Raw genomic sequence first — 26,101 nt, 5'->3', positions numbered from 1 at the left:
TGTTAATGATCCATCTAGGACTGTGAAGACCCCAACCCTCTCATCCGGGCCCTTGCCGTTCGCACCATGGGCTGCATTCGTGTGGACAAGATCACTGAGTACCTCTGTGAGCCACTGAGAAAATGTCTGAAGGACGAAGACCCTTATGTGAGGAAGACAGCTGCTGTGTGTGTGGCAAAGCTCCATGACATCAACGCCCAGCTGGTGGAGGACCAAGGCTTCCTAGACACCCTGAAAGATCTCATCTCTGACTCCAATCCTATGGTACGACTCCTTCATCCCGCAGCCTCGTAGCCGGTTGTTGAACCAGCCAGATGTCTTTCACAAATGCTTAACTTGATGTCATTATTGTGGTAATGCAATGTATTTTAATAAAGCTGCTAACCTCATTGTTTTTGCTACTCTCGTTTATCTCTACTCCTGTCTTCATCTTTAGGTTGTAGCAAACGCAGTGGCAGCCCTGTCTGAGATAGCAGAATCTCATCCGAACAGTAACCTACTGGACCTGAACCCTCAGACTATAAACAAGTTGCTGACAGCTCTTAATGAGTGTACAGAGTGGGGACAGATATTCATTCTTGACTGTCTGGCCAATTACACACCTCGTGATGACCGTGAGTCCCAAAGGTAGGAGAGAGAGAGAGCACCCCTGCATTTTCGTCCTCCTGCATGTCAGTTGGCACATATTCCCCATGGGCTCTGTTTAATTTTCTGCTTTTTCTTTCCCGATGTCATCAACATCTGCCAGCATCTGTGAGCGTGTGACCCCGCGGCTCTCCCATGCCAACTCTGCAGTGGTGTTGTCAGCAGTTAAAGTTTTAATGAAGTTCATGGAAATGCTGCCCAAAGACCTGGACTATTATGGCACCCTGCTGAAGAAGCTGGCCCCTCCACTGGTCACTCTGCTCTCTGCTGAGCCCGAGTTGCAATATGTGGCACTTAGAAACATCAACCTCATCGTCCAGAGACGGTCAGTCTGGGGAGAGGCTCTTATTTCTGCTTTTGATACAGCAGGCCTGAGTACATGTTGCTGTTAATTGTGCCATATTTCACTGTAATCATTGAACTTTGTGTAAAAGGCATGTTCAATGTGCCTTTTAGCCCAGAGATCCTGAAGCACGAAATGAAGGTTTTCTTTGTGAAGTACAACGACCCGATCTATGTCAAACTGGAGAAGCTGGACATCATGATTCGCCTGGCATCTCAAGCCAACATTGCCCAGGTTCCACACTCATATATACAGTACAATGTTATCTTTGGATCCCTTTAAGAAAGCAAAAGTATCATTAACCAGATCATCTGAGTGACACAGATGTCTGTCCTTGTGTAGGTGCTGGCTGAGTTGAAGGAATATGCCACTGAGGTGGACGTGGACTTTGTGCGTAAGGCGGTCAGAGCCATTGGCCGCTGTGCCATCAAAGTAGAGGTAGGTGAAGATGGTGTAATACTGTCATCACATGCTTTGTTGTTCAAATATTTGTGTCAGCTTTCCAGTTCAGCAGTAAAGCTTTGGTTTGTATGAATGCTCATGTTGTCTGGTCCATGAACTCAGATCACAGCACTGTAAATGATTAAAGGACATCAGTAAGACTCAGTTTCAAACACAAGGTGGCTCTGCCATCATAACTGCTTAGTGCTCGTTCCTACAACAAATTATACTACAGTTTGTTATTGTTTTCATTCTAGGCATGCAAGAGTGGACGATGCAGGATATTTTCATTCATTATTTGTTTATAACCTACTGAAAAGAAACATATAACTTAATGTTTGAGGCTTGGACCTAAGAGACTAAAGATTCTACTTAAAAGTGGAATTAATCCTCAGTAAAAATGGCACAGCTGGTTTCACATTGTGGCCAGTGTAAATTATATGCACAGATTTTTATCTGCATTTATGCGTAACACTTTTTATCTGCAGAGCTATCTTGATCTTTTTCCTCTCTCCTCTTATTAGCAATCAGCAGAGCGCTGTGTCAGCACCCTGCTGGACCTCATCCAGACCAAGGTCAACTATGTGGTGCAGGAAGCCATTGTGGTCATCAAGGACATCTTCCGCAAGTACCCCAACAAGTAAGTGTCCTCAACCATCAGCGATGTCATTTGCATTTTGTTTTCTCTTCGCTGTTCAGATTCAGTGTTTGAAGGCGGTAGAATGTTGAACCTATTCTTTACTCAGTACTTGTTGAATTTGATTGATTGACGGATGGATGGATGGATGGATGTTTCCTCTCCCTGCACAGAGGGGTGTCTGCTGTAGTGGGCAGGAATGACTTTCTGTAGCAGACGACTTTAGTACTTCCTTACACGTACAGTTTTGCATAAGCAGACACCCTTTATTTACTTTCTCTTGGTCTTTAATTAGGCAGTGTGAAAGCTCATACCTCAAGAAGACATACACAAGAATTTTCCAAGTAAAGTTTTTGGAGACACGCGTAACACTCTGTTTTGATGGCTACCTGGTCAAAGGTCAGGGCGATCTGGCTGTAGTGTGACTCCTGCTGTGGATCCAACAGAGAAGATTCATGTGTCAGACAGAAACCTCTCCCACACAGCAGTCGACCATCATCCCGGAGTCGTGAGCCTCCAAGCGAGCAGCTTTGTACAGCTTCCAACTCGGCATGCCTCGTGCCTTGAGCTATATGATGCACTGCCCAGTCAAACTACTGCCTTTTTTGAAATTAATTATACATCTCTGCCTTGGCATATCTTGTAATAAAAGCATTATGTAAATGGAATAAGTTATTACCAAACATTTTATGTAGATCAGAAATTCATCAGCCACTCCAGCAAACATCATGGCCTTCCATTTAGCATGCAAAAGACCAAACCAGAGCTAAAAGGGGTGTGAATAATGGATTTAGATTTGTCTGACTGCCAGAAAACACAACTCCAGAGTAATGCTAATGTTGTTCTGTGTCTACACTGTTAAAGTAAGCAGTTGTTTGCTGCCTTGTTTATAGGCCAGACATGTGGTGATTGTTTCTTTGTCAACTTTTATTGCTGTTTTTCTGTAACATTTTGCCAAATGTAGATGACTGCAGTTTTAAGTAAATTACAATAATTTGCAATATGTGACCGTTTAATTTCTTTGTCTCTCCTAACACAATAGCAACATCTGAGTGCATGTAATGTTGTTATGTCACTGTTTTCAGATATGAAAGTGTGATTGCCACTCTGTGTGAAAACCTGGACTCTCTGGACGAGCCAGAGGCCCGTGCTGCCATGATCTGGATTGTGGGAGAGTATGCAGAGCGCATTGACAATGCTGATGAGCTGCTGGAGAGCTTTTTGGAGGGTTTCCACGACGAAAGTACTCAGGTGTGTTTAGCAGTGTTTGGGGAGGTTGTTATTTCAAAATGTCAATATTTAATGGTAGTTGCACCAATAATTTGCAGCCAGTGCTGGCTGAGAGAGGCACATTGTGTAGCAGGCAGTTATTAAAGCTGCTGGTTAGCTGCTGCAAAGCGCTGTAATATTAGGTGACGTGTACTTAAGAAAACTGGTCTTATTAAAGTGACAAAATAATTTTAAAGTGAGAAGAATTATGCAATCAAATGAGTACAGAGTTCTTTGTTTTGTTTTTTGTTTTTTTTTATGGTGACTAACTATGTTTAATGGGAGGATGCTGCAGTAACTGGATCACTTTTTATATCTGGCTCAGGGACCCATTTTGTAAAGAAGCCAGCCTTCACTCTGAAGAGTGAAGGCTGGCTCCCCCCAAGTAATTGAACAGTTCCCATATTATTGCCCTGGAAATACTTTCATGGTTCCATTAATTGGTTTTGAGAGTAGAGTGTTGTGGACTCTGCATAATATATTCCGTTCTGTCTTGTTGTGTGGTAACTGCAGATCAGATAATTAATTGAAATATTTTATATAAGCAATGTGTGGCATCTATGGGAAAGCGAAGCCCTGGAACTTAAAAGGAGCTCAAATCTTGTTTATTTCTTTTATGTTTGTTGGGGTTCAGAGCAGTACTTTGTTAAAACATCATCACTGAGATGCATTTTTACTGTATAACCGTTTTTGGCTGAATTATACCTGCACTAACTGCATTTTAAAAGTCATCCTGCGTGTTTACTGTGTGCTCCAGGTGCAGCTGCAGCTACTGACAGCTATCGTCAAGTTGTTCCTGAAAAAGCCTACAGAGACACAGGAGCTGGTGCAGCAGGTGCTAAGCCTTGCCACACAGGTGAGGAAAAAAATACAGGCTGTTCAGCTCATGCATTTAATTTGTCCTGCCATTACCTCTGCCTACAGGCATTTAACTATTTTCTCTGTGCTTATGGAGTTACCAATGCCTTTCTCGTTTTAGTTTGTGTAAATTGTTCTCCTTACATGGCTCTTTCCATATTTCTGTCTTATTCCAAGGATTTCTGGATGATTAAATAATTCTGGGGACACTGTATTATTGTAATGGCATCATGGATCTGAGCCTTGACCTTCCTTTAGGTTACTGAAGTGTTACGTTAATTAAACACAGTTATGTGAAAAGCTATCTTTATAGTATTTACTAAAATTTTATCAATATATGTGATTTTTGTAAATGGATATCTAAATGAAGATCCTGTCATTTGTGGTTTTATCTTGAGAATGACACAAAAACTAGCAGCAATATGTCTGCTCATTGCAGATGTGATACTACATTAGTTGGTATAGATATATTTACACCAAACGTATAGTAACTCTGTAGCTCTGTCGTTCACAAACAAGGCAGGCAGAAACCAGAGATGGAGTAAAAATGTGCCCCCGAACTTAAAAGAACCTTATAACAGGATATATTATTTATTCTCTAAGCTTCCTTTGAAGCCGATATGATTTTGTTGAAACCCTGGGAACTCTGTACTTTTTCTGCGCTAATAAAAATGTACAGTGTCAGGTTGCCTCATATATTATCCAAATTCTAGCAGTACCCTGGGGCTGACTCAGTACTTGATATCTTTGAATCACTGCTCAGCCTCTCACATCGGGCCCAAGATGGAAAGAGTCTAACATTAAGTATTTATTAAACATCCTCCATAAATAATAATCCTCATGCTTCCAACTCTTTCCGCAGGACTCCGATAACCCAGACCTCAGGGACCGAGGCTACATCTACTGGCGTCTGCTCTCCACAGACCCTGTGGCTGCCAAGGAGGTGGTTCTGGCTGAGAAGCCCCTGATCTCAGAGGAGACCGATTTGATTGAGCCCACACTGCTGGAGGAGCTTATCTGCCACATTGGTACTCTGGCCTCTGTCTACCACAAGCCTCCCAGTGCCTTTGTCGAGGGCAGCCGCGGTGTTCAGCACAAGAGACTCCCTGGCAGTGCTGGATCGTGAGTCATGGGTTTTATTTATATATTTTCTTAAACACTGCAGGCAGAGGGGTTTGTTTACTTAAGTCGACCTGGCTTCTTGACTCCGCTATTATGTTTTCCTTCAAATCTGCTGAGTAACGCCTCCCAGCAGTGTCAGGCTATGCAGCTGTTCTTTGTTCCTTCTTCCCTTCCAGATATTACTCACTGCATCCACATCCAGCTAACATTGTTCTCATGGACTAGTTGGCATTATGTCAGCAGTTTAATAACAAATCGGGCTTACAGTGATTTCAAATTGTATAATTATTTAAAACCGTAATTTAAAAAAAAATGCAAATTTAAATGAATGTTCATTTTTCTTGTCTTCTTTTTTGTTTCTACTAGTGGGGAGAGCGTTGAGAGCCCAGACACTGGTTCTGCTGCTGGAGTGTCTGATGCACCCCCCGCTGTCATCCCGTCCCAGGGAGACCTTCTCGGGGATCTTCTCAATCTGGACCTGGCACCTCCAGCCACCACCACTGGACCACCGCCACCAACCTCCTCTGGGATGCAGATGGGTGCTATGGACCTCCTTGGAGGAGGATTGGACAGCCTGGTATGTCTTCTACACACCATCATTTAAATTAAACTATCAATTTCATTTATAAGCTTAATAATAATGGGACCTGTTATTGGTAATGTATCTTTGTATTCTGCCTTCTTCTACCTTTTGGTGCTTTTTCTTTTGACCTTTGAATGCTTTCCTTTCTTTGTTCAATGCTGCACCTGCAGATGGGGGATGAGTCTGAGCCGGTAACTACATGGAGGGAGAGGGCAGCATTTGTAAACCATGTCAGGCCATTGTAGAATAATTGGTCACTGCTTTTTTGTTGTTTTTGTGCATCAGTCTGACATTTTCATCCATTGTTTATCATCTTCTACAGTCCTGATAAGTACCTTTTAAGAATGCTGTTAAATTCAACAGTCCATCTCTTATCTGTGGGCTCTGCGGTGTGTTTCATCTTTCAATCAGCCGCCCATCCCCCTGCGGACGGACACTCCTCAGTCACCTCAGCTCCCACATCAGTCCCCATCGCCCCCAGATTACAGCCCCACTGAGGTTGGTCCATTGGACCACGCTGGACCAGTAAAGGCCAGCACCAGCCTAGAACCCCCTCTCTTGTCCCCTGTTGTGTCCTCTGATCAGTCCTCCCCAGCAGTGATCTGTGCCTGTTTGCACTTTGTACTGCACTGTTTTTATGTTCCTGGTGAGATTTTAGTAAATCACGGCTATGTTGTTTTTTTGTCAAACTTTTGCTTTCCACAGTAGTGTAGCTTTGTCACTGTGTGGAATCACGGCAATGGTTTTGTTCACTGTATTCTCAACCTTTTCCCCACCATTACACACACATTTATTGAGCAGCACTTGAACAAAACCTATTGGATTGGATTTCAGTAGACACTTAACTGGACTTGTGTGAACATTAAAAGGTCATGTAGATTAAAAAGAGAAACTCTCCTGTACTGGTGTCTCCTCCTTCTTGTTGCTTCTTAATAGTGTCTATCCCCTAGCTGTTATTGTTCACAGAAAGACCTTTTTTTTTTTTTTTAAGACCCTCACGCCAATTCATCCATCCTCCTCTCACCTCCAAAAATATTATTTAATCTTACAATTAATGATAACACAAATGTTTTGTGTTTCTGTCCTATGCTCAGCTTGGTGGAGACCTAGGAGGAAGTCCCGCTGTAAGTCATTTTGTCTGAGTTTTTGTTAGACTTTGATCAGTTAGTATGACATTGAATGTTTTAGGGTAACACGTTGCTTTGTGATCCTCAGATGGGGGCTGGTTTTGGTGCTCCCCCTGCAGGAATGCCGGCCTCTTTCAATGCCCCTGTTAGCGGCGGTCTGGATGACTTGTTTGATCTGGGAGGTGGAGTTGGAATGCCTTCGGGAGCCTACAGCCCCCCAAAATCAGTGAGTCTTAACAAGCTGAGACGAGGCATGAGAAGAATTCTGTAACGCCAGTGGTGGGATCCGCTGTAGAATAATTAATCTTGTCTCTGTTCAGATTTGGCTTCCGGCAATGAAGGCTAAGGGTCTTGAGATATCAGGCACTTTTGCCCGCCGTGCTGGGGTCGTCCAAATGGAGATGACCCTCACTAATAAGGCTATGAGTGTCATGACTGATTTTGCCATCCAGTTTAACAGAAACAGGTAAGACCACCTACTAAGCAATGCATGGTCTGAATTCTATAGCCAGACATATTTTGTGACTCTTTCTCTTGTTTCTGCTGTGCATCTTTTCAGCTTTGGACTTGCTCCAGCCGGACCACTCCAGGTTCTGACTCCTGTTAGCCCGAACCAGAGTATTGAAGTGGCCCTTCCCCTCAACACTGTGGGACCTGTCATGAAGATGGAGCCTCTCAATAACCTGCAGGTATGAACTCCACAATATTATTTCCTCCAATTTTGTGTTTGTTTTGAACACCATCGGTTTTATTTAACCTAGACTGAACTGAGCATTACAGAAGCACATTAATTGTCAATAAGACTGTTACAAACTAGAAGCAGAATGTAATGTATGCCCGCTGTATTCAGTTTTTCAGCTATGACTTTATCATGACACTGAAGCCTAAAGGTTTCTGTTCTAATGTGTCCCCCTCTCAGAGATTCATTGTAATTTAAACACAGCTAGCAGGCATTGTTGCTTGTTAAGTTTCTGATAATTAAATGGAAACATTACTTGACTCAATCGATCAAATTCCAGAATAAAATTGCCAGTTTTTTCCCCTTCACAGTAATTTAGCTTTAAATATCTGTAATTGTCTGTCTTGGGACAATGTGCTGAAAATATGACCATATGTCGTAACCGATTAGTAATGCATCCTCACTGTTATTCAGCTATACTGTTGAATTCCTACGCTGAGAATAGAACAGGATTAAAACATTAAACAGACTTCAGAGCGGCTGTGATAGGTGTAAATACAAAAGGGAGGCCGAAGCTGGCTTGTTTTTGATCAGGGTGGTGCTTTTAACTAGACAGAATGGTGGACGGGTTCTGTGTGCAGCTGGAGAGTGAAGATAAGAGTGTCAGGGGGGTGATGGAGGTGGGGATGGTCATTAGTGGTTTCACAGCACATGGCTCCTTTGTTTCTCCTGGCCTCTGCAGTCCTGCTAACCTTTCTACTTAGTTGCCTCAAGGCCTGACTTTGATGGGCACTACTGTCAGTTGTGACATGTTCCCAGATATGTTTTTTCAAAAGGTATTGAGCCCTTTTTTTCCCCTTTCTTTTTGGTTGTGATGGAAGATAATGTCTCGAATAATATTTTAGGACATTATCTGCCATCACTGATGTAAGAGAGAGCCACTTATTCTCTGCCGTAGTCTCTTTTATCACAGATTTTTACATATGGTACATTTAGTAACTTTGGGTTTCATGACTTGTTTTGTTGTGTTTGCAGTGGAACAGCAGTTAAATTTAAAATAATGACAATTGTTTGCTTGTCACAGAATTAAATTTGTGCAGTATGTTCAGTCAGTTGTAAAGAAATTTGAGAAGCGCAGTCGCACGCAGTGGTTCCTAACCTGGTAATTCAATGGTTTGGTTTTACTGCAGAGAACTGAGATATGTAAAGTAAATATTTCATTTGGTGAATCTGTAATTCGGTGACTGTTGTAAGTAGATGCATCATTTTGTCTCTTCATCAGTCTGGTTATGAGGCTGACAAATTCAAATAGTTTGTTCTGGCAGAGCAACAATTCAGAATCCAAAGATGTCTTGGTTTGCTGTATTAGCATAATAGAAATCAGACAAATATTCCAAAAATGATCAGCTGTAACAAAAGACTTAATTTGCATTTTTGCTTTGAATTTTTTTTTCTGTCATACTTTTTTGATAGCTTTTATTGTTTGACTGATTGATTAATGAGCTATTGTTCCAGCTCTAGTTTAAAGCTAATTGTGGAAGTCAAATAGTATGGTAAGACAATAATGCCGATAAAACTGGAGACACGGCCTGCTGCTGCAGCTAGAAAGAACACTGGGGAGTACAGAAATATCCTTTTGTGCAGAGGAGGGACCTTGCAGAGTTGGAAGCTAGCGGTCTGGTAGATTAACTCATCAAAGCCCACTGGACTTGTAATAACGTGTCAAAAAATTCTATCAAGCATTTGTATTTTATTCAGCTGGATTTGGTGTCAGAACTCCTCGTCTTGGTCAGCTAACCCTGATTATAGAGCTGCTGTAATCAAACATTGGGAAGGAAGCTCTGTGTACTTTGTGCTGTCCTGAATTGCACCCAGGAATAAGATGCCCTCATGAATTATTCACCAGTCATCTTCTGCCATCCTCTGGCTGAACTCACTGTCCTCCTCCAAGCACTTCATTGTTGGCCAGTCTGATCAGTATCATTGTGTGCCGCATGCGGCTTCAGGTGCTCCCTTTTATACCTCAGTTGCTCGTGTGTGTCGTTGTGCTCGTAGTTTAGCCTCCAGGGCCTTTAAACTGCCTAAAGAGCTTAGGCAAACAAATTCACTCCTTTTTGTGTATTTATAGACCTTGTGTCAGGTACTATTCTTTTTTTTTTCACTTTTCAGTCTTGTTTGTGTGTTGTCCTTTTGTTTTTCTTATTTTTAACCACCGTCTGCTGTTCTTTTCTTCTTGCGTTCTCATCTTTATTTATATCTTCCTGTGAAACACAATCAAAGGGCCATTTGTAGATGGATAGTTTGTTTTGGCATTTACCTTTAGGCTTAGGTGAGATGCAGCATGAATAAAGAAGCAAAATGCAGAACAGATGCTTCAGATTCAGCACTATTTTTACAACAGCAATCAAATGAAATCAATTTTAAGTTCATTTTTAGAACTGGCCATATTGACTTCTTGTGTAAAAAGTCAGATTTCCTTGAGTTTTGTATTCCTCCATTAAAGTACACATTTAGATGAGTTGATCTGTTCATCAAAGTCTTGTTCTAGTAAATCAACTTGCAGCTATTGTTCTCATGGTAAATAAATATGGCTGCCCCTCGAGTTTTCAGCAGAACCTTGGTTCCTAAGCGGCATTGTGATAGTGGGAAACGAGGCATCAGAACTAAGTGAAAATGTCAGAAGTCAAATTGTTATTCTGAGCAAATCGGGGCTTTCAGTGCCAAATCATGACTGAAAGTTTCTCAGGGGGCAGTACACGGCACTCTAAAACACTTTGTGGAAACTGGCTGAGATGGATCCAAAGCACGGTCAGCCAGACCAGAAGTGACCACACCATCAGAAGATCAATATACCAAGCTCTGCTCACTGATAGACAGAGAAGCAACTTCATCACAGAAACGGAATTTGCTAACGGAAGGATTCAAGACTCCAATCAGCAAAACTGTTGTCAAATGAAGGCTGTTTAGTGCTTTCAGATGAGCAGCGTCTCTAAGCTATTTCTCAGGAAGAGGAAGAAAGGCCAAACGTGGGCTAAGACATTTCACAGTGGATGGTGGTGGAAAAAATAAATCACAGCTTATTTAGGAATCCAAGTTTAAAGTTTATAGCAGTTACAGAATGGTGTATGTACCGAGATGAGCAGCAGAAGGAATAATACTGCAGTTTATCAAACCCACAAGGAAACATAGTGGTAGGAATATTGAAGTCTGGGGGTGTTTTGCCTATTCTGGAGTTGGGACGCCTACACCAAATCAACTCTACATCGATCAAGCAGAAGCAGCACTTTATTCATGAGAGACGTGCTGCTTCTTCTGGTTTGCATTAGTGCAGAGACAGATTCATGCTGCCCTAAGATAATGAGCCTAAACACACCTTAAAGCTTTGAAAAAACACCTGAAGACGTGTTGATTTTCATGCTCTTCCATTCATAATCGCCTCGCCTCAAACCCACTCAACATTTCTGGGGGCACGTAGAGACCGAGAAAGCCAAGCAGTCTTGACATAACAGGAAGCTTTTTGGATCATTGTCGGATCATGTTGGAATAACATGGATTTGTTTTTGTTTTTTTGCATAAATTTGTGGCGCTCGTGCTGCTCAGCTACTGCTGCCACTAAATTAAGAGTGTGTGTGTGTATATATACATATATATATATATATATATATATATATACATATATATATATATATATATATATATATATATGAATAGGGTAGATATTCTGAAATTCATGTGCATTTTCCAAAGATTAAGTTTGTCACTCCAGTTATGAAACTAATATGATCAGTTTTAGCAAATGCTAAATAGAAATAGAGGTCTGAGTGTTGGAGTGACTCTATTATCCACCAGTGTGTGTTTGTGAGAGGGTAACATTCCCAAATGACTTTTGCTTCTTTATTTTTCCATAAACCGTGCACATAAACCTGCAATGCCCGTTCTTGAAGGGCACTCGAAAAGTAATTGCTCATCTATTGCTTCTTGTTTCTCCTCCTCTGCCCCCCTCCCTGGGTGTAATCACTCTCGCAGGTGGCTGTTAAGAACAACATTGACGTCTTCTACTTCAGCTGCCAGTACCCCATCAGCATGTTGTTTGTGGAGGACGGGAAGATGGGTGAGTGTTTCTTGTGAAATCTCTTCGCCCAGAAGGCTCAACGCCTCGCTGACGTCACACACATACATCAATCTTTCAGCGAGGGTTCATTATTGTGACTGTTGTGAGCTGTGAAGCAGTGTGTGACGTAGGTCTATGTGATTGTCCACCTGTTTGAACTGATTCACATCTCAAGGCTCCACATTTACTCCTAGATTGTACGCTAGTGCCTTTACGGCCCTTTTCCTTTTTGTTTATGTGTTCCTGTTTGATTTATTCTTTACAAATGTGTTGGCATTTGTCCCTGTGGAGCCTTCTAAAGCAGCTAGCAGCAGGACTGCTGCCAGAGGCTGTGAGCTAATGCTCCAGAGCCTAAGCCACAGCAGGAAACCATGTGTCTACAGTGGAATCAAACTACTCACACACTACTTGGACATTTTATTCTCTGCATTGTGTACGTTTGTGCTTTCCACAAAAGCTACTGTGCTTTCAGACTTATGTATTTCAGTGTGTGCTCTGGGCTCAGATTTATTCAGTGATTACATTTTTTCTTCCTCAGAACGACAAGTTTTCCTGGCCACATGGAAAGACATTCCTAATGACAATGAGTCCCAGTTTCAGATCAAAGACTGCCATCTCAGCTCAGGTAAGAGATGAATGGAGAACAGAGTGTACACGAGATGAAAACGCATCAAGTTTCCCTGTGGGGACAATAAAATATATCTGTATCACTGTGCTGCCATATCCTGCAGCTTCTCTATATTTGACAGCAGCCAGACAGAGCAGTGGAGAGCTCAAAATCAGATTTGCTCTAATGAACCAAATTGTATTTGACGAAAACTCATCAGCTGCAGTCCCTATTTACGTGTGATAATTTAGTTTAACACAAGTGCGAGAGCAGCTGAACAGGAGAAGAATTCCTAATGACAGCTTAATGGAGATTTCCCCTGCAGATTAAATTTTTTCTTCATGAACAAAGAGAAAGGATTTCACATCCTGCTGGGGCACAACAGCATGACCGAGGCTGAGGAGAAAAGTTAATTCCAAATTAGTGACTGTATTTTTGTTGCACAGGCAGCCTGCAGTGAAATTTTAGAGCGTGATGAGGGTAAAAGAAATGCTTCATGGTCTGGTACATGTAATGAGTGTTTCAGCAGACAACCAGGGACCATGACAGCAGTCAGCGAGTGACTCTCCACATCCAGTAATAAACCAACTAAGGCCGAGCAGTGTAATTCTAGTCAAACGGGAAAAATGTTGCAGGTTGTGTTGACATTCGATTGCGTTCCCTCAACAGATGCAGCCTCCAGCAAACTGCAGGGTAGCAACATCTTCACCATAGCTAAGCGTACAGTGGACGGTCAGGATATGCTGTATCAGTCCACGAAACTCACCAATGGCATCTGGGTGCTGGCTGAGCTGAGGGTGCAGGCAGGAAATCCAAATTACACAGTGAGTACTTAACATGTTAGTAATGATCTGATTTAGTAGTTAGTTGCCACCTTCCAACATTTTAAGTTAGAGGGATTTGAAATGACAGCTTATAATATCTTGTATGTGGTTGATTGTGTATACAGTGGGTAGGGAAAGTATTCAGACACCTTGAAATTTTTCACTCTCTGTGTCATTGCAGCCATTTGCCAAAATCAGAAAAGTTCATTTTATTTCTCATTAATGTACACTCAGCACCCCATCTTGACAGAAAAAAATGTAGAAATTTTTGCAAATTTATTCAAAGAAAAACTGAAATATCACATGGTCAGAAGTATTCAGACCCTGTGCTCAGTATTGAGTAGAAGCACCCTTTTCAGCTAGTACAGCCATGAGTCTTCTTAGGAATGACGCAACAAGTTTTTCACACCTGGATTTGGGGATCCTCTGCCATTCTTCCTTGCAGATCCTCTCCAGTTCTGTCAGGTTGGATGGTGAACGGTGGTGGACAGCCATTTTGAGGTCTCTCAAGAGATGCTCAATCGGGTTTAGGTCAGAGCTCTGGCTGGGCCAGTCAAGAACGGTCACAGAGTTGTTCTGAAGCCACTCCTTTGTTATTTTAGCTGTGTGCTTAGGGTCATTGTCCTGTTGAAAGGTGAACCTTCGGCCCAGTCTGAGGTCCTGAGCACTCTGGAAGAGGTTTTCCTCCAGGATATCTCTGTACTTGGCCGGATTCATCCTTCCTTCAATTGCAACCAGTCGTCCTGTCCCTGCAGCTGAAAAACACCCCCACAACATGATGATGCTCCCACCACCATGTGTCACTGTAGGGATTGTATTGGGCAGGTGATGAGCAGTGCCTGGTTTTCTCCACACATAGCACTTAGAATTAACACCAAAAAGTTCAATCTTGGTCTCATCAGACCAGAGAATCTTATTTCTCATAGTCTGGGAGTCCTTCATGTGTTTTTTGGCAAACTATGCGGGCTTTCATGTGTCTTGCACTGAGGAGAGGCTTCCGTCGGGCCACTCTGCCATAAAGCCCCGACTGGTGGAGGGATGCAGTGATAGTTGACTTTGTGGAACTTTCTCCTATCTCCCAACTGCATCTCTGGAGCTCAGCCACAGTGATCTTTGGGTTCTTCTTTACCTCTCTCACCAAGGCTCTTCTCCCACCATTGCTCAGTTTGGCTGGACGGAAGAGTTGTGGTCGTCCCAAACTTCTTCCATTTGAGGATTATGGAGGCCACTGTGCTCTTAGGAACCTTGAGTGCTGCAGAAATTCTTTTGTAACCTTGGCCAGATCTGTGCACAGCCACAATTCTGTCTCTGAGCTCCTTGGGCAGTTCCTTCCACCTCATGATTCTCATTTGCTCTGACATGCACTGTGAGCTGTAAGGTCTTATATAGACAGGTGTGTGCCTTTCCTAATCAAGTCCAATCAGTTTAATTAAACACAGCTGGACTCCAATAAGGAAGCAGAACCATCTCCAGGAGGATCAGAAGAAATGGACAGCATGCGAGTTAAATATGAATGTCGCTGCAAAGGGTCTGAATACTTCTGACCATGTGATATTTCAGTTTTTCTTTTGTAATAAATTTGCAAAAAATTCTACATTTCTTTTTTTTCTGTCAAGATGGGGTGCTGAGTGTACATTAATGAGAAATAAAATTAACTTTTTTGATTTTGGCAAATGGCTGCAATGACACAGAGAGTGAAAAATTTCAAGGGGTCTGAATACTTTCCGTACCCACTATATAATTAGTTAACATCCCTATTGTTGACAGCATTATTTTACCTGCCACTGAATGAGCCACATTTTTTATCTGCTGAAGATGTGAAACTTTTTTTAGCCTGTCCTGGCATGACTTGCACACATTAATCAGAGCGTTGGGAAATGTTTTCCTGGAACTGCAGTAACAGTTTTAAAAATGATTATTATTGCATCCTGCAAAGAGTGAGAAGTTAATCCATCAGATAGTTTCCCTTTCATCAGGATTTTTGCATTAGTGTATTAAGGTTTTATTAAATGCGGGGCTTCAAATTGCTTTTTCTTTTGATATGTGTCTGATGATTATTTTTTTTAATCAAAATGGATTAAGACAAGTCGATCTTTCATATGTAAACAAGGAGACAGTATTATAAGATGCAATGCAGAATATTATGAAAAGTAAAACAAATTAAAATCAAGTGCGATCACTGAACCAAACTGTCCACCCAGGACTTTCACATCTTTGATCATTAACAGTTCCTCACAAGTGACATTTCAAAAAACTTTCCAATTTTACAAAAAAACGTTTTCATGCTCACTTGAGGTTTTTGACCTTTTACAAAATGAATTAATGCACATGCTTCGAGATGGGACCGCTGTTTCTTTTTTCTAAATAGGTTCTGATGCAGTGAACATTGGACTGCCATAGTTTATGGACAGCATGAAACACTTTAGAATAATTGCAACTTGTGCAGTTTATAGTAAGTCCTGAAGGTTTCTCTGTGGTTGTCTCTGAGATTGCTTTCTTTGTTTCGTCTTCAAGGGTTTTTGTTGGTTAGCAAACAACTGGTGCTGTTTTGTGGTTTCTTCTACCGCATTTATCTGTAATCCTATGTCACCACCATCTGACTGCACCATGCAGCCTGGTTAATAGCGACAAGCCTACAATCATGTGAACACTTTGCACAAAAGTTTGCTTGTCAATTATAGGGAATCATGGCTTTTCCAGAAAAAAGTTCCAATTTCTTTTCTGCATTTCCAGCACAAATCACTGCCCTGCTCATTAAATGGATTCAGCATAATAAATACTGTCATCCCTGCACGTCACAGATAAGAGGCCAATGACATATCAGTATCTGATGTGAACAAGCAGAGACGTGACGGAGATTGATGTTCAGGAATGAGTGCTGATTGTGCTGAAGGGGGGCCGGCTGACTTGGAGTGTGGCTCTGGTATTGGTGACTCATGTGTGTGCGCCTCATGTATGTGTCAGTGTGCACATGTAGTTGTTTGTGCAGTCCGTTGTGGCGTTGCGTGTCTCTGCTTTGTCAGCGTGCCACAGTCTTAGCTCTTGATGGATTGTGTTTGGCTTAGAAATTCTGCATGACTAGTCCAGAACGTTGACCTTGGCGTGACTCTCCTCCCTGCTCATCACTCGGTCTGCTTTCAGATCATGATTTATTTATAAGGTGGCATTTACTGTCTTTTTGCTTTCTTCTGTCTAGACCACTCGGTGTGTCTGTCAGCCAGCTCATGTTGATTAAATCTTCAGAATTTGAATCGGTCCTCGCCTTCCACAGTTCAGTCACTTTAGTTATCGTGTAACCTGATGTGATGCAGGAGGAAATAAGGCTTAAGCACAGAGTTCTCTCAGTGAATTGGAAGCTGATTTTTACTTTTTTTTAGAGAAAGTTTGTTGATCATTATTGGAGAAGTGTATTTAGATAATTAGAATGTGCCAGATTTGCTGTCCCTTTTGCTTCCACTCCCCTCTTACCCCATGACATGCTGAAATATTGTGTGGTTCGGTCTGAGTCACCTTGTTTGGTTCTCATTTAGAGATCCAGAGCTGTGTGCGAACACCCAGAACACACAGCTAATAAACTGTGAGGATGTGCTTTATGCGGTAGAATATAATCACAGACTTTTACCTTTAAGGATGATTCAGAGCGTGTTTTGTCCTTTTATTTCTGCTGAAGGAAATGTGCATGTTTCAGTTTTTCTATTTAATTGGTTGCATTTTTATATCCTAGTGCCTCCATTTGTGGTGTAACATCATTAATTCAGCAGGTTGTTTCCATGCACCTTCAGCTGTTTCTGTTTTGGTTCTCCTTCTGTCTTTTTGAGTTAATTTTTAATTCCAAATTGCTGATCAGTTTGGCTGGAACGGCTTCCCTACTTCTTACAGATGGATCACAAACTGTTTTATTGACGAGTGGAGTACACTTTCAAGTTAACTCTGCTGTGTGTCCTGTGTGTATTCGGATGGTCGTCCCTCCGAGTTGCTGCCTGCTGCACGATCCCTGCGCTCTCTTGGCACAGAACATTAAAGCCAAGCTGCCAAAGCCTTTTGTCGGCAGCTATTTTTAGAGCTGATGAAGCAAAACCCTGCCACTGCGTGTTTTCTGGGCTTTATGCTGAAGACAAGGCATCCAAACATTTGTAATTCGTTGCTGCGTGTGGAGACGTACAGTAACGTGTTTGATTTTTGCTGCTGCTGTTTTAAGGCTCGATGTAGCTTGGCCTATTTTTCTGATATTTTAAAACTTTGATTGGCTTCAGCTCTCCCATGATGCCTCACTACTTATATTAGAGTATTATAGCTGTGTCCCAATTCCACAGTCTGTCCTGCTGCTAGCTGGGTTTGGCTCTGTGGTTCATTAACAATGAAAAAACGATCAAACTAAGTATATTTGAAGATGTTAGTGTGCACGTTAAGCTGGCTTCGTATTGAGTGTGCAGTTAATAGGACATCGTTATCACACAAAGCAGTGTGTAGTGGAAATTAAGCAACTCATAGTTGAAATATTATACTATAGTAGACAGAAATAAGATAAGTTATGGACAATATTAAAAAAACTAACAGTTACGTTTTGCATTCTCTTTAAAGCTGCATTGTTGGCCACTTGAAGCCAATGAGATCTAGTTGTGAATGCATCATTGACATCGTCTTTTTAGTTGTTTTGGAGTCATGTTTAAGGGCCAGTTGGCTATTTTACATTCAACATTCACACTTTTCAGCCATTTGCATCTTGTTTTGCTGCAAACAGCTGCCAACAACAACTCTGAGAGCAGTGAGAGTGAGCCAAAGCTGTGGAGTGGAGGGCTGGACAGCTGTAAAAATGAGCCGAAACTCCTCTTAAATTGTCTATAGCTTCATCACCCAGCCCGTTATCGAGCCATTTTACACCGTCTTCACGTAATAATTTCTTGCTATTATAAAAACATCCATTACTTCTGCTGCGAGTTTGCAAATTTGAAGTCGCCTGCAGCTCCCACATTTCATCTGGCTGAGTTCCATCTGTGCTCATGTATTCTTGATAATATTTACAGTAGAGAGTCGTCTTCTTGACATGAAGCATGGTGTTCTCATCTGCCATCTCCTGTCCCCATGGCAACAATGTGGCCAGCGACATTGGCTGATTTTCCTTTACTCACCACTCGAGCTGGTAGTTGTGAAGGTTTTTGGTAAAAGTGAGTTTCATCACAGAAACCGACACCACAGTGTTTCCTTGAATGTGAAATATGTCATTCCTCTAAACAAGCACAGTGACGGTTCTTTAACAAGTCTCTAAGATATTTTGCATTGCATCTTTCCCCTTAATGGCTTCGTGGGTAGTATTATAAATCATTATTAAGGCCAGCTCTCACTTTATATCGGATTCATTTGTTACATTATGATGAAATGCCTTTTTTTGTTACGATTTGAATGAACTAAATTACCCCAAAATAAACATGTCTGTTTATTTAGTCAGTAGAAAAGTTTTGTATTGGATTTTCCAGAGCATTTTCTATATAGCAGTATTAAGTTACATTTACCCTAGTTATATATAGCCCAACCATAGTTAGCATGTAGAATCAAAGCGCAATTTGATAAGTCCTGTAAATATTTAAACCATCAAGCTTAATTCTCATGTGATAAACTTTCCCTAGTAAGCAAGAATAAATGTAACTAAATCAAACATTAAGATCCAGAATGTATTTAGGCCCCTTTTTACGTTTTTCAGTTTATTTAGTTTTAGATTCACTGTCAAATAGATTAAAATTGCTGAGGGTCTGGAAATCCAATTATGCTGCCTCTTTAAAGTGTCTGGAAACATAATTGAGGCTAACAAATGTATGGCTTTAATTGTATGAAACAACAAAAGTCAAAACGGATTGTGTTTGTTTTTAAAGAAAGAGCAGAAACAACCTTGTCAAGTAAAATATTCCACAAAATACGTTTGTTGGGGTTTCTGCGACAGAACAGCTGTTACAATGTTTCAGTATTTAGTTTCCTATCCTTGCGGAACCGCTTGACAAAATCTGGACATTAAATCACTCAGTTTCTGTAACAGCTGTGGTGAAAGTTGCTTTCAGTTCGTCCACACTGAAGCCTCAACACGCCGACACTTTTTCTCCACGACCTCCTGTAGATCCGTGTGATTTAGGTCAGGGCTCTTTGAAGTCCGTTCTAAGACTTTTCCTCCTGAGCAAAATAATCTTTGAGCAAGTGGCTGCTAGTAAGCTTCAATATCCTGCTAGAAGATCTACTTCTGTCACTTGAATCATTCTGTTTAATTAATTGCTGTAAGTTTGCATCCATAATTGTTCTGTGGACTTCAGAGTTCATGATTCCATTAATAAATGCAAACTCGCATACAGCGCTGTAAGAAAAACAGACTTTGACATTCCCGTATGTTCCCCTATGACGCCATATGTTTTGTGTAGTCTGGCTGGGATTCCTCCTCTGGTTTTCTCCAGATTTATGTTGATTGAATTTGGACTCTGAAGAAAGTTACTCAGCAACGCTCTGATGAAGCTGTAGTCTCTCTGTGCATGTTGTTTTGCAAATTTAACCTAATTCTTACATCTTACAAACTCTCTTTTTGTTCCTTACCTTGTGGTTTTCTTTCAAACGATCCATAAACTGAGTTGAGACTTGTCGTCCTCGTTGATTTCTGAGGCGACCGTACTGCTGTGTGTCGCCTGTTTTCCATGATTTCATTCACAATTATGCGGATGTCCAATCTGCAGCTGGGTTGCCGTCTGTTCTCAGCCCCAGTCATCCATTTTTGAACTTTTTGACGGCATTCCCAGCTGTGGAGGACGGAGGACCTCAGATCAGTGGCTGCAGCTACCCTACAGTTGGCACAGACTCCCCAAGCAGAGTCACCACAGACAGAGTTCATTATGTTAAAGGAGTGTGTTAGTGCTTTCTCAAGTTGAAACCAGATTTGTTTGTTGTAGTAGAACATGTTTTGCTAAATTTGCTTTGAAATTATCTAATGGCAGTTTATCTAACGTGGCCGCTGGATCTCTTTATCAGTCTATGATCTATAGTCAACTCTTTTTCTTTGCTTTAGCTTGCTGTTGCAAACTGCTTCATGTTCCCATCTAAACAGACTCCTGCAGTGTTCTCAGGCTGGTTACCTGCTAAAAGAACATTCAGAACACATTCTCATAAATACCTTAATCCTTCAGTGTCAGTCTTGGAATGATGAAACAAAGCTCCTTATGTTTTTGGTTGTCCATCCATCCCATTCTTCTGATTCTCAGTAATGTCTTCAGGGAATTTCTTCAAGTTTAGGACCAAGTTCACCTGGACTCGAGGATAAACTGATAAGAATGTGGAGGTCAAAGGTCACTGTGATCTCACGAAACATATTTTTGGCCCGAACTGAAGAATTTAAACGCTAATTACGACAATTTCACACGCACATCTAAAGGATAAAAAGATGAAATGATTACTTTTCATATCTGAAAATCAGCTCCGTTGTAGTCTGCTGCGAGTATAAACCCACCTTGGGCTACTCATTTCACACAGCTTTCTCCCCTCTGAGCTTTCAGAATTCCCCTCGTTTCAGGAAACAACAACGATCACAAAGCAACAACCCACACACTGAAAATGGCAAGTTGAGGATGAGGATTAACTTGTCCTCAGATCTCTACATGGAGGTTAAATCACAACAGCCACCTTAATCTGTCTCTTGACAGCACAGCTTTGCTTTCCAGGAATAAGCATGAATGGAAATATCCTAGAAAAAAACACCCTGTAGCTCGTTGTAAACCTTTATTTGATCAGCAACGGCAGAACTACATAATCATAGCGTCATACTCATCGCAGTGTTCCACACTTTCCTGGCTGTTATTTGGTGCCATAACTCAGGAACAGGAGGCGAGATTGTGACCGTATTTCACATTCGGTCAGATAACTGAATTGGTGACACTAGACTGGAATGATTGTGCAGATCTTCTGTGCTGCTGGGTTGAAGACGTGTCTGAAGTATCCACATTTACAATTTACCAATTCTTTGAAGCCCAGTCTGCTGCCATGTCTACAGCAGATTCTATTTATTAGAATCTGCTTTTCTTGGCCAAACGTGAATTCATACGATTCTACATTTCTTTTAGCAGACGCTTTTGTCCAAAGCGACGTACAACACAAGCAAGAATTCAGACATAAGGAATACGAGTAATTTGACTCGACACACTATAAATTTATCACTACAGATATACACGTCTAGCCAGACATTGGTGTAAAAATGCAACTCGACTGCTTGGTGGAAGCATAGAACCATTAGGGGGTATTTCTAGACTGTTATTTCCCTGCCTACGGACCCCAATATTATATTACTATTTCAGCAGCAAGACCTGAGTTGAACACACAAATGCTGCCGTTAAAGGCTCTTTTAATAGCACAGCAGTTGGTGCTCCTGCATTTCTTCACATCTTACCTCATGCTGATCGCAGCGCGGCTGCCTGAATGTTGCCAGCAGCAGCATGCATTAGTAAAGAGCCTTGAGTGTACCGGTGCAGCACTGAAGGAGCTGTGCAGCATTAAACTGCAGCTCCCCACTCCTTCACCTTTGTTTGATATTATTCACTGCCTGGTGTGAAATTCCCATCAGTCACTCATCAGATTTCTGGTGAATAAGCTGATCGCTGTAATTATGGTGACAGTTTCAAAGTGGAGAAAACATTCGCGTTTAGTGTCGGTGCAAAATAGAAACGGACTTAAAGGAAAACTGTGCTTTGTCATTGAGGATGATGGAGGGTTAGTGAGTATGAGACGATGGCAAAAATCACATTTTCAAGGAAGAAGGGTCAGCCTGTCCTGGCTCTTTAATGAAGGACTCAGAGAGGAAATGAAAGGGGCATTAGTCAAGCTGAGATGCAGGTTTTTTTAAAATGCTGGACCTCACCTGGATCTTTCTGTGGTGCTTCGATTTGTGGCTCCAAAGCAGGAGTCGCTGAGGGTCTGCGCTAACTGCTGGCAGACTGTGACCCTCAAACCGTTCCAGCTCCACTTCAGTGGAACAAATGTGATTCTCAGGAATGACAGTGATTAAAGCTGAGAGAACAGCACAGTAATGATTTGGGAGCATGAGCGTGTGTGTCACTGTCAGGGTGAAAAAAATAAAAATTGCCGGTTGGTCTCTTCGCTTTCCCACTTTGCAAAGATGTTTGAGGTTATTAAGGGTTCTGCTCGTCTCCAGAGAAAGCACAGCTGGTTTTAACTGTGCGGCAATTAATTAGCGAAACACTTTTAAATATTCAGAAACTCTGGCTTTTGAATTGACTAAGTGTCTTCTGCAGCGCCATGACTCGGTCTGTCCCGATGCAACTATTGCAAAGCTGTGGCTGCCGTGTGTTTCCAGTAAATGGTGCTTTTCTGGATCTAACTGGTATGACGGAGGAAAAGAACACTTTGTGATGCTCCATCAGATCATAAACTTACTCCCAGCTGAACCTGGCTTCAAAGAGTAGAGAGACTGTGTCTGTTTCCTCTTATGTGTGTATGTGTCTATATTTCTGTCTGTATTTTTGTGCTTGAGCTGTACAGTGGCGTAGCGGTTAGCCTTGCAGCTAGAAGATCCCCAGTTCACGTCCCGGCTTACCTGGGATCTTAATGCATGAAGTTTGCATGTTCTCCCAAAAACATGCTGAGGTTAATCGATGATTCTAAATTGCCCGTCAGTGTGAGTGTGAGTGTTTGTCTCTATATGTAGCCCTGCAATATGCTGAGTGTGTTTGTTTTTTGAGATGGAAGATAAACTACTTTTCTCCAATTAAGCTGTTTGTTTTCTAATATCAGTGTCTCAAAAGAATCTCGTACATGGACCTTTTCTACTTGGAACAACCTCCCAGAAAAGGATGAAGTCTGACATGAACAGAGCATTTTATCCAATATGGTGAAATGTGATTGGTTATAGAACACAAACATATAATTCAAATTTTGAAATGTGATTGGCTAAATTTGGGGATAAGCCGTGGTTTGGACTTAGCTCTTTCCGCTCTTTACCTGTTAGTCTATTCCTTTGTTAGCTGTGATGTGATGCAGCTACTGGTGGTATCTCATAGGAAGGATTATTATGGTTTCCACCCTTAAACAACCTTGAATTTAGCAGTTTCAGTACAATTAGTTGTTACCTTGTAAGGGAATGGGAATATGCTGTGTATCAAAGCCAAAACTCTGTCCTTGTTGGTGTGTTCATGTGTAGAAGAAGAAACATTTTTTGTAAGCGGCTGAAGCTTTCCAGCCTGACCTGTCTGTATCCATCAGAGCTTGGAGTTGGTGCTTGGCTCCATCTATTCCCTTTTAAAGGTCAAGCACAACTCTTGCATCCACTGCAAATAAAATGGTTATTATTATTATCAATATTGCAACACTCATATGTAATATCAGTTTCAGTGTTCAGTTAGTAGTACCTTAAAAAAATAACAGACAGGTGACCTGTCCAGTGTCCCCTACTTTCACCCCAAGTCAGCTGGGATAGACTCCAGCCTCACCGTAATGAGGACTAAGCGGTGCTTAGATAATGGATGGATTGATGTTTGTGCTTGATAAGACTAAATCAAGCAGGTTTTAATCCAAAGCCTTTTATTTCTTCCCACCAGAAAAATTTTAGACAAAGTCATTCTGATTTCTTTTTTTTTAACCGTGGCCTCATTTTACACCCATCAGTGCACAAAACTCGTGAAATATTAAGACTTTGAAGACTTTGCAGACTGTACTGTTCAATTATTGCATTTTTTTGAGAGCAGTTCTTTTTTTAAACTTGTCTCATTCACGCTCAATTACACAGCAGTAAAGACTTGGAGAGAAGAATAAGCAGAAGATGACTTTTTGCATTTGATCATTTGCATTGCATGTCCTTCACTGGGCTTTCATGAGTCAGCTATTTATTTATAGAACTGTCAGAACCTTGCATTTCAGCCGATTATGGTATAAATGGAATCGCTTTTCTCTCCCTCAGGTCTCTCTGAAGTGCAGAGCTCCAGAGGTTGCCCAGTGTGTGTTCCAGAGCTACGAGGCGGTGCTGAAGAACTGAGCAGACACCGGTACAGCCAGCCAGCCGCTGCCCTCCAGACTCCTCTCGCTCTTTCTCTCCCGGCCCACGAACCATATCATGCAGTGCAGGAGCCACTTCCGGCTTCATTTGACCTGGAGACTGCAGTCTGAATGTCATCCAGCCTATTCATTAGGATGGCTGATAGTCTGTTGTTACGATTTTTTTTGTTTGTTTGTGTTTTTTTTTTTATTGTTATTTTAATTTCTCCCACACTGAGATTTCTACTTGGCTCTCTTGGCTGGGCTTTTCCTGTCCCCTCTTTGTGTGCTTGTTGCCACCACATGTTTCAGTTCCAGGACCTTATCTCCAGCTAGATTATCTGAGCAGGTCCTCTCTGTCTGAGCCATCCTGTGACATCCTTTGCTCTCGTGGGGACAGGCGGCTTTACGACTTCTACCATCCTGATTGTTTCTCTGCATGAGGCTCTTTAATCATTTTCCAGCCCCATTTCTCTGTAAATTGGAGCCTATTTTTAGCATCTGCAATCAGCAGGTGAATCATCACTTTCAGCGTATTTATTTGGGGGGTAATTTCAATTAGGATGCGGTGAGGAATAAAAGGCTTTAACTCTCCTTATGCTCCACCTGTGTGAAGGGGATGACAGCTGTGTGGGCCTTAAAAGAGTCATACAAACTACACTATTGTTGTCTTTGTCATTTTCTAGAGTTTTCTTTCGTATCTGTGGTTAGCAGTGGGATCAGATCCTCTACTGTCCCTGAAGGCAGAATGTCTGATGTGTGCATGGAAACTCTGTCGGTGTGTGTTTCTTTAGTTTTTACATCGGTATCTTGACATTTTATAGACTAGCAGCGGTCGTCCACTGACTGCTCTCTTACTAAGTCATTCCACAGTTTAATTTTGTGTTCGTAGTCTTGTCAGTGTACATGTGCAGAAGTGGGTGAGAGCCTCAGGCGGTGAGGATTTTTATATTTGCTGCTTCCCCGTGCGTCAGCGACAGCCACTTGGGGCTTTCTGCCACTTTGCTCTCTCAGCATCCTCCTCTCCAGCTCCGTGACCACCTGAGATGAAGGCTCAGGTGAGATAGGCTCACCGTCACGGGTTGTAACACCTCTGAGTAATAAGTGTGGATGCTGGTAGCTCAGTGTTTCAGCCCAAACCAGGCTGCAGCAGCAGCATCCAGTCTCCCTGTTTTACCCACAGACTCTGCAGATTAATTGGATCCCTTTTCCGAGTCATTACACTGAAGCCCTTTTTATCGGCTCTACAGGACGGATGCACTAACACCTTTTGCAGATTACAACAGACGAGGAGGCTGTGTATTCCGAGTGTGTGTCTTTGTGTGTCGTGACAGCTGATTCATATGAAATGCTGTACAAAAAAAAGAAGAATCAAATCTTTAATCAGATGTTTTTGATCAACATCATTTTGTTGTGTGTACATCATTTGAAAAAGAACTATTAAAAGACTTGATAAATTCATATTGACTTTTTTTCAGTAGTTAGGTGTTAGCACAGGATAAAAGACAGAAATTGAAAGTGAAATTTTCTGCTGATGCCCCAGAAGTACAGGGTCACAGGATTTAAAACATTATCTCGGTTTTATTTGCTCGGTAAAGTCCACGTTCCCAGAAGCCCCGCGGGCCGTGCTCACTGTTGTCACATGCTTTGCTTTGTAATCATCGATGACCTTTGAGGTGTTCAGGGCTCTTCTCGTGGACAGCTTCAGTATTACAGCCTTTACAGCTTTACAGCAGAGTCAGCAGGCTGTTCGACCATGATCCCTGAGTGAAGTCTGAGGTTTATTCGCTTCACAGCAGCTGCTCTGAAGCTGTGAGAGGTTTTTTTTTTTTTTTCTTACCTGCTTTGGAA

General features: G+C 41.8%; 1 protein-coding gene across 3 annotated transcripts in view; it reads left to right on the top strand.

Annotated features, from left to right (window-relative positions):
• ap1b1 (adaptor related protein complex 1 subunit beta 1) overlaps positions 1-25,711 on the top strand; it is a 30,284-nt gene extending 4,573 nt beyond the window's left edge. For 2 of the 3 annotated variants that reach the window (XM_022198998.2, XM_022198983.2), the window contains exons 5-23: positions 19-264; positions 437-627; positions 749-970; positions 1,102-1,222; positions 1,331-1,426; positions 1,954-2,069; positions 3,152-3,317; positions 4,093-4,191; positions 5,056-5,315; positions 5,682-5,892; positions 6,069-6,089; positions 6,993-7,022; positions 7,114-7,251; positions 7,346-7,491; positions 7,585-7,714; positions 11,731-11,815; positions 12,354-12,440; positions 13,092-13,246; positions 24,177-25,711. In XM_022198998.2, coding sequence (XP_022054690.1) covers positions 19-264; positions 437-627; positions 749-970; positions 1,102-1,222; positions 1,331-1,426; positions 1,954-2,069; positions 3,152-3,317; positions 4,093-4,191; positions 5,056-5,315; positions 5,682-5,892; positions 6,069-6,089; positions 6,993-7,022; positions 7,114-7,251; positions 7,346-7,491; positions 7,585-7,714; positions 11,731-11,815; positions 12,354-12,440; positions 13,092-13,246; positions 24,177-24,251 — 2,595 coding nt within the window. In that variant the 3' untranslated portion in view covers positions 24,252-25,711. The remainder of the gene's footprint in view (positions 1-18; positions 265-436; positions 628-748; positions 971-1,101; positions 1,223-1,330; positions 1,427-1,953; positions 2,070-3,151; positions 3,318-4,092; positions 4,192-5,055; positions 5,316-5,681; positions 5,893-6,068; positions 6,090-6,992; positions 7,023-7,113; positions 7,252-7,345; positions 7,492-7,584; positions 7,715-11,730; positions 11,816-12,353; positions 12,441-13,091; positions 13,247-24,176) is intronic. The other variant, XM_022198990.2, reaches the window with a different exon arrangement.
• Positions 25,712-26,101: the final 390 nt, after the last annotated feature.

Source organism: Acanthochromis polyacanthus, chromosome 7 (genome assembly GCF_021347895.1).
Source record: "Acanthochromis polyacanthus isolate Apoly-LR-REF ecotype Palm Island chromosome 7, KAUST_Apoly_ChrSc, whole genome shotgun sequence".
NCBI classification, from domain to species: Eukaryota; Metazoa; Chordata; class Actinopteri; family Pomacentridae; genus Acanthochromis; species Acanthochromis polyacanthus.
Note: the sequence above shows the minus strand (reverse complement) of the source record. Positions and strands in the feature narration are given on the sequence as shown.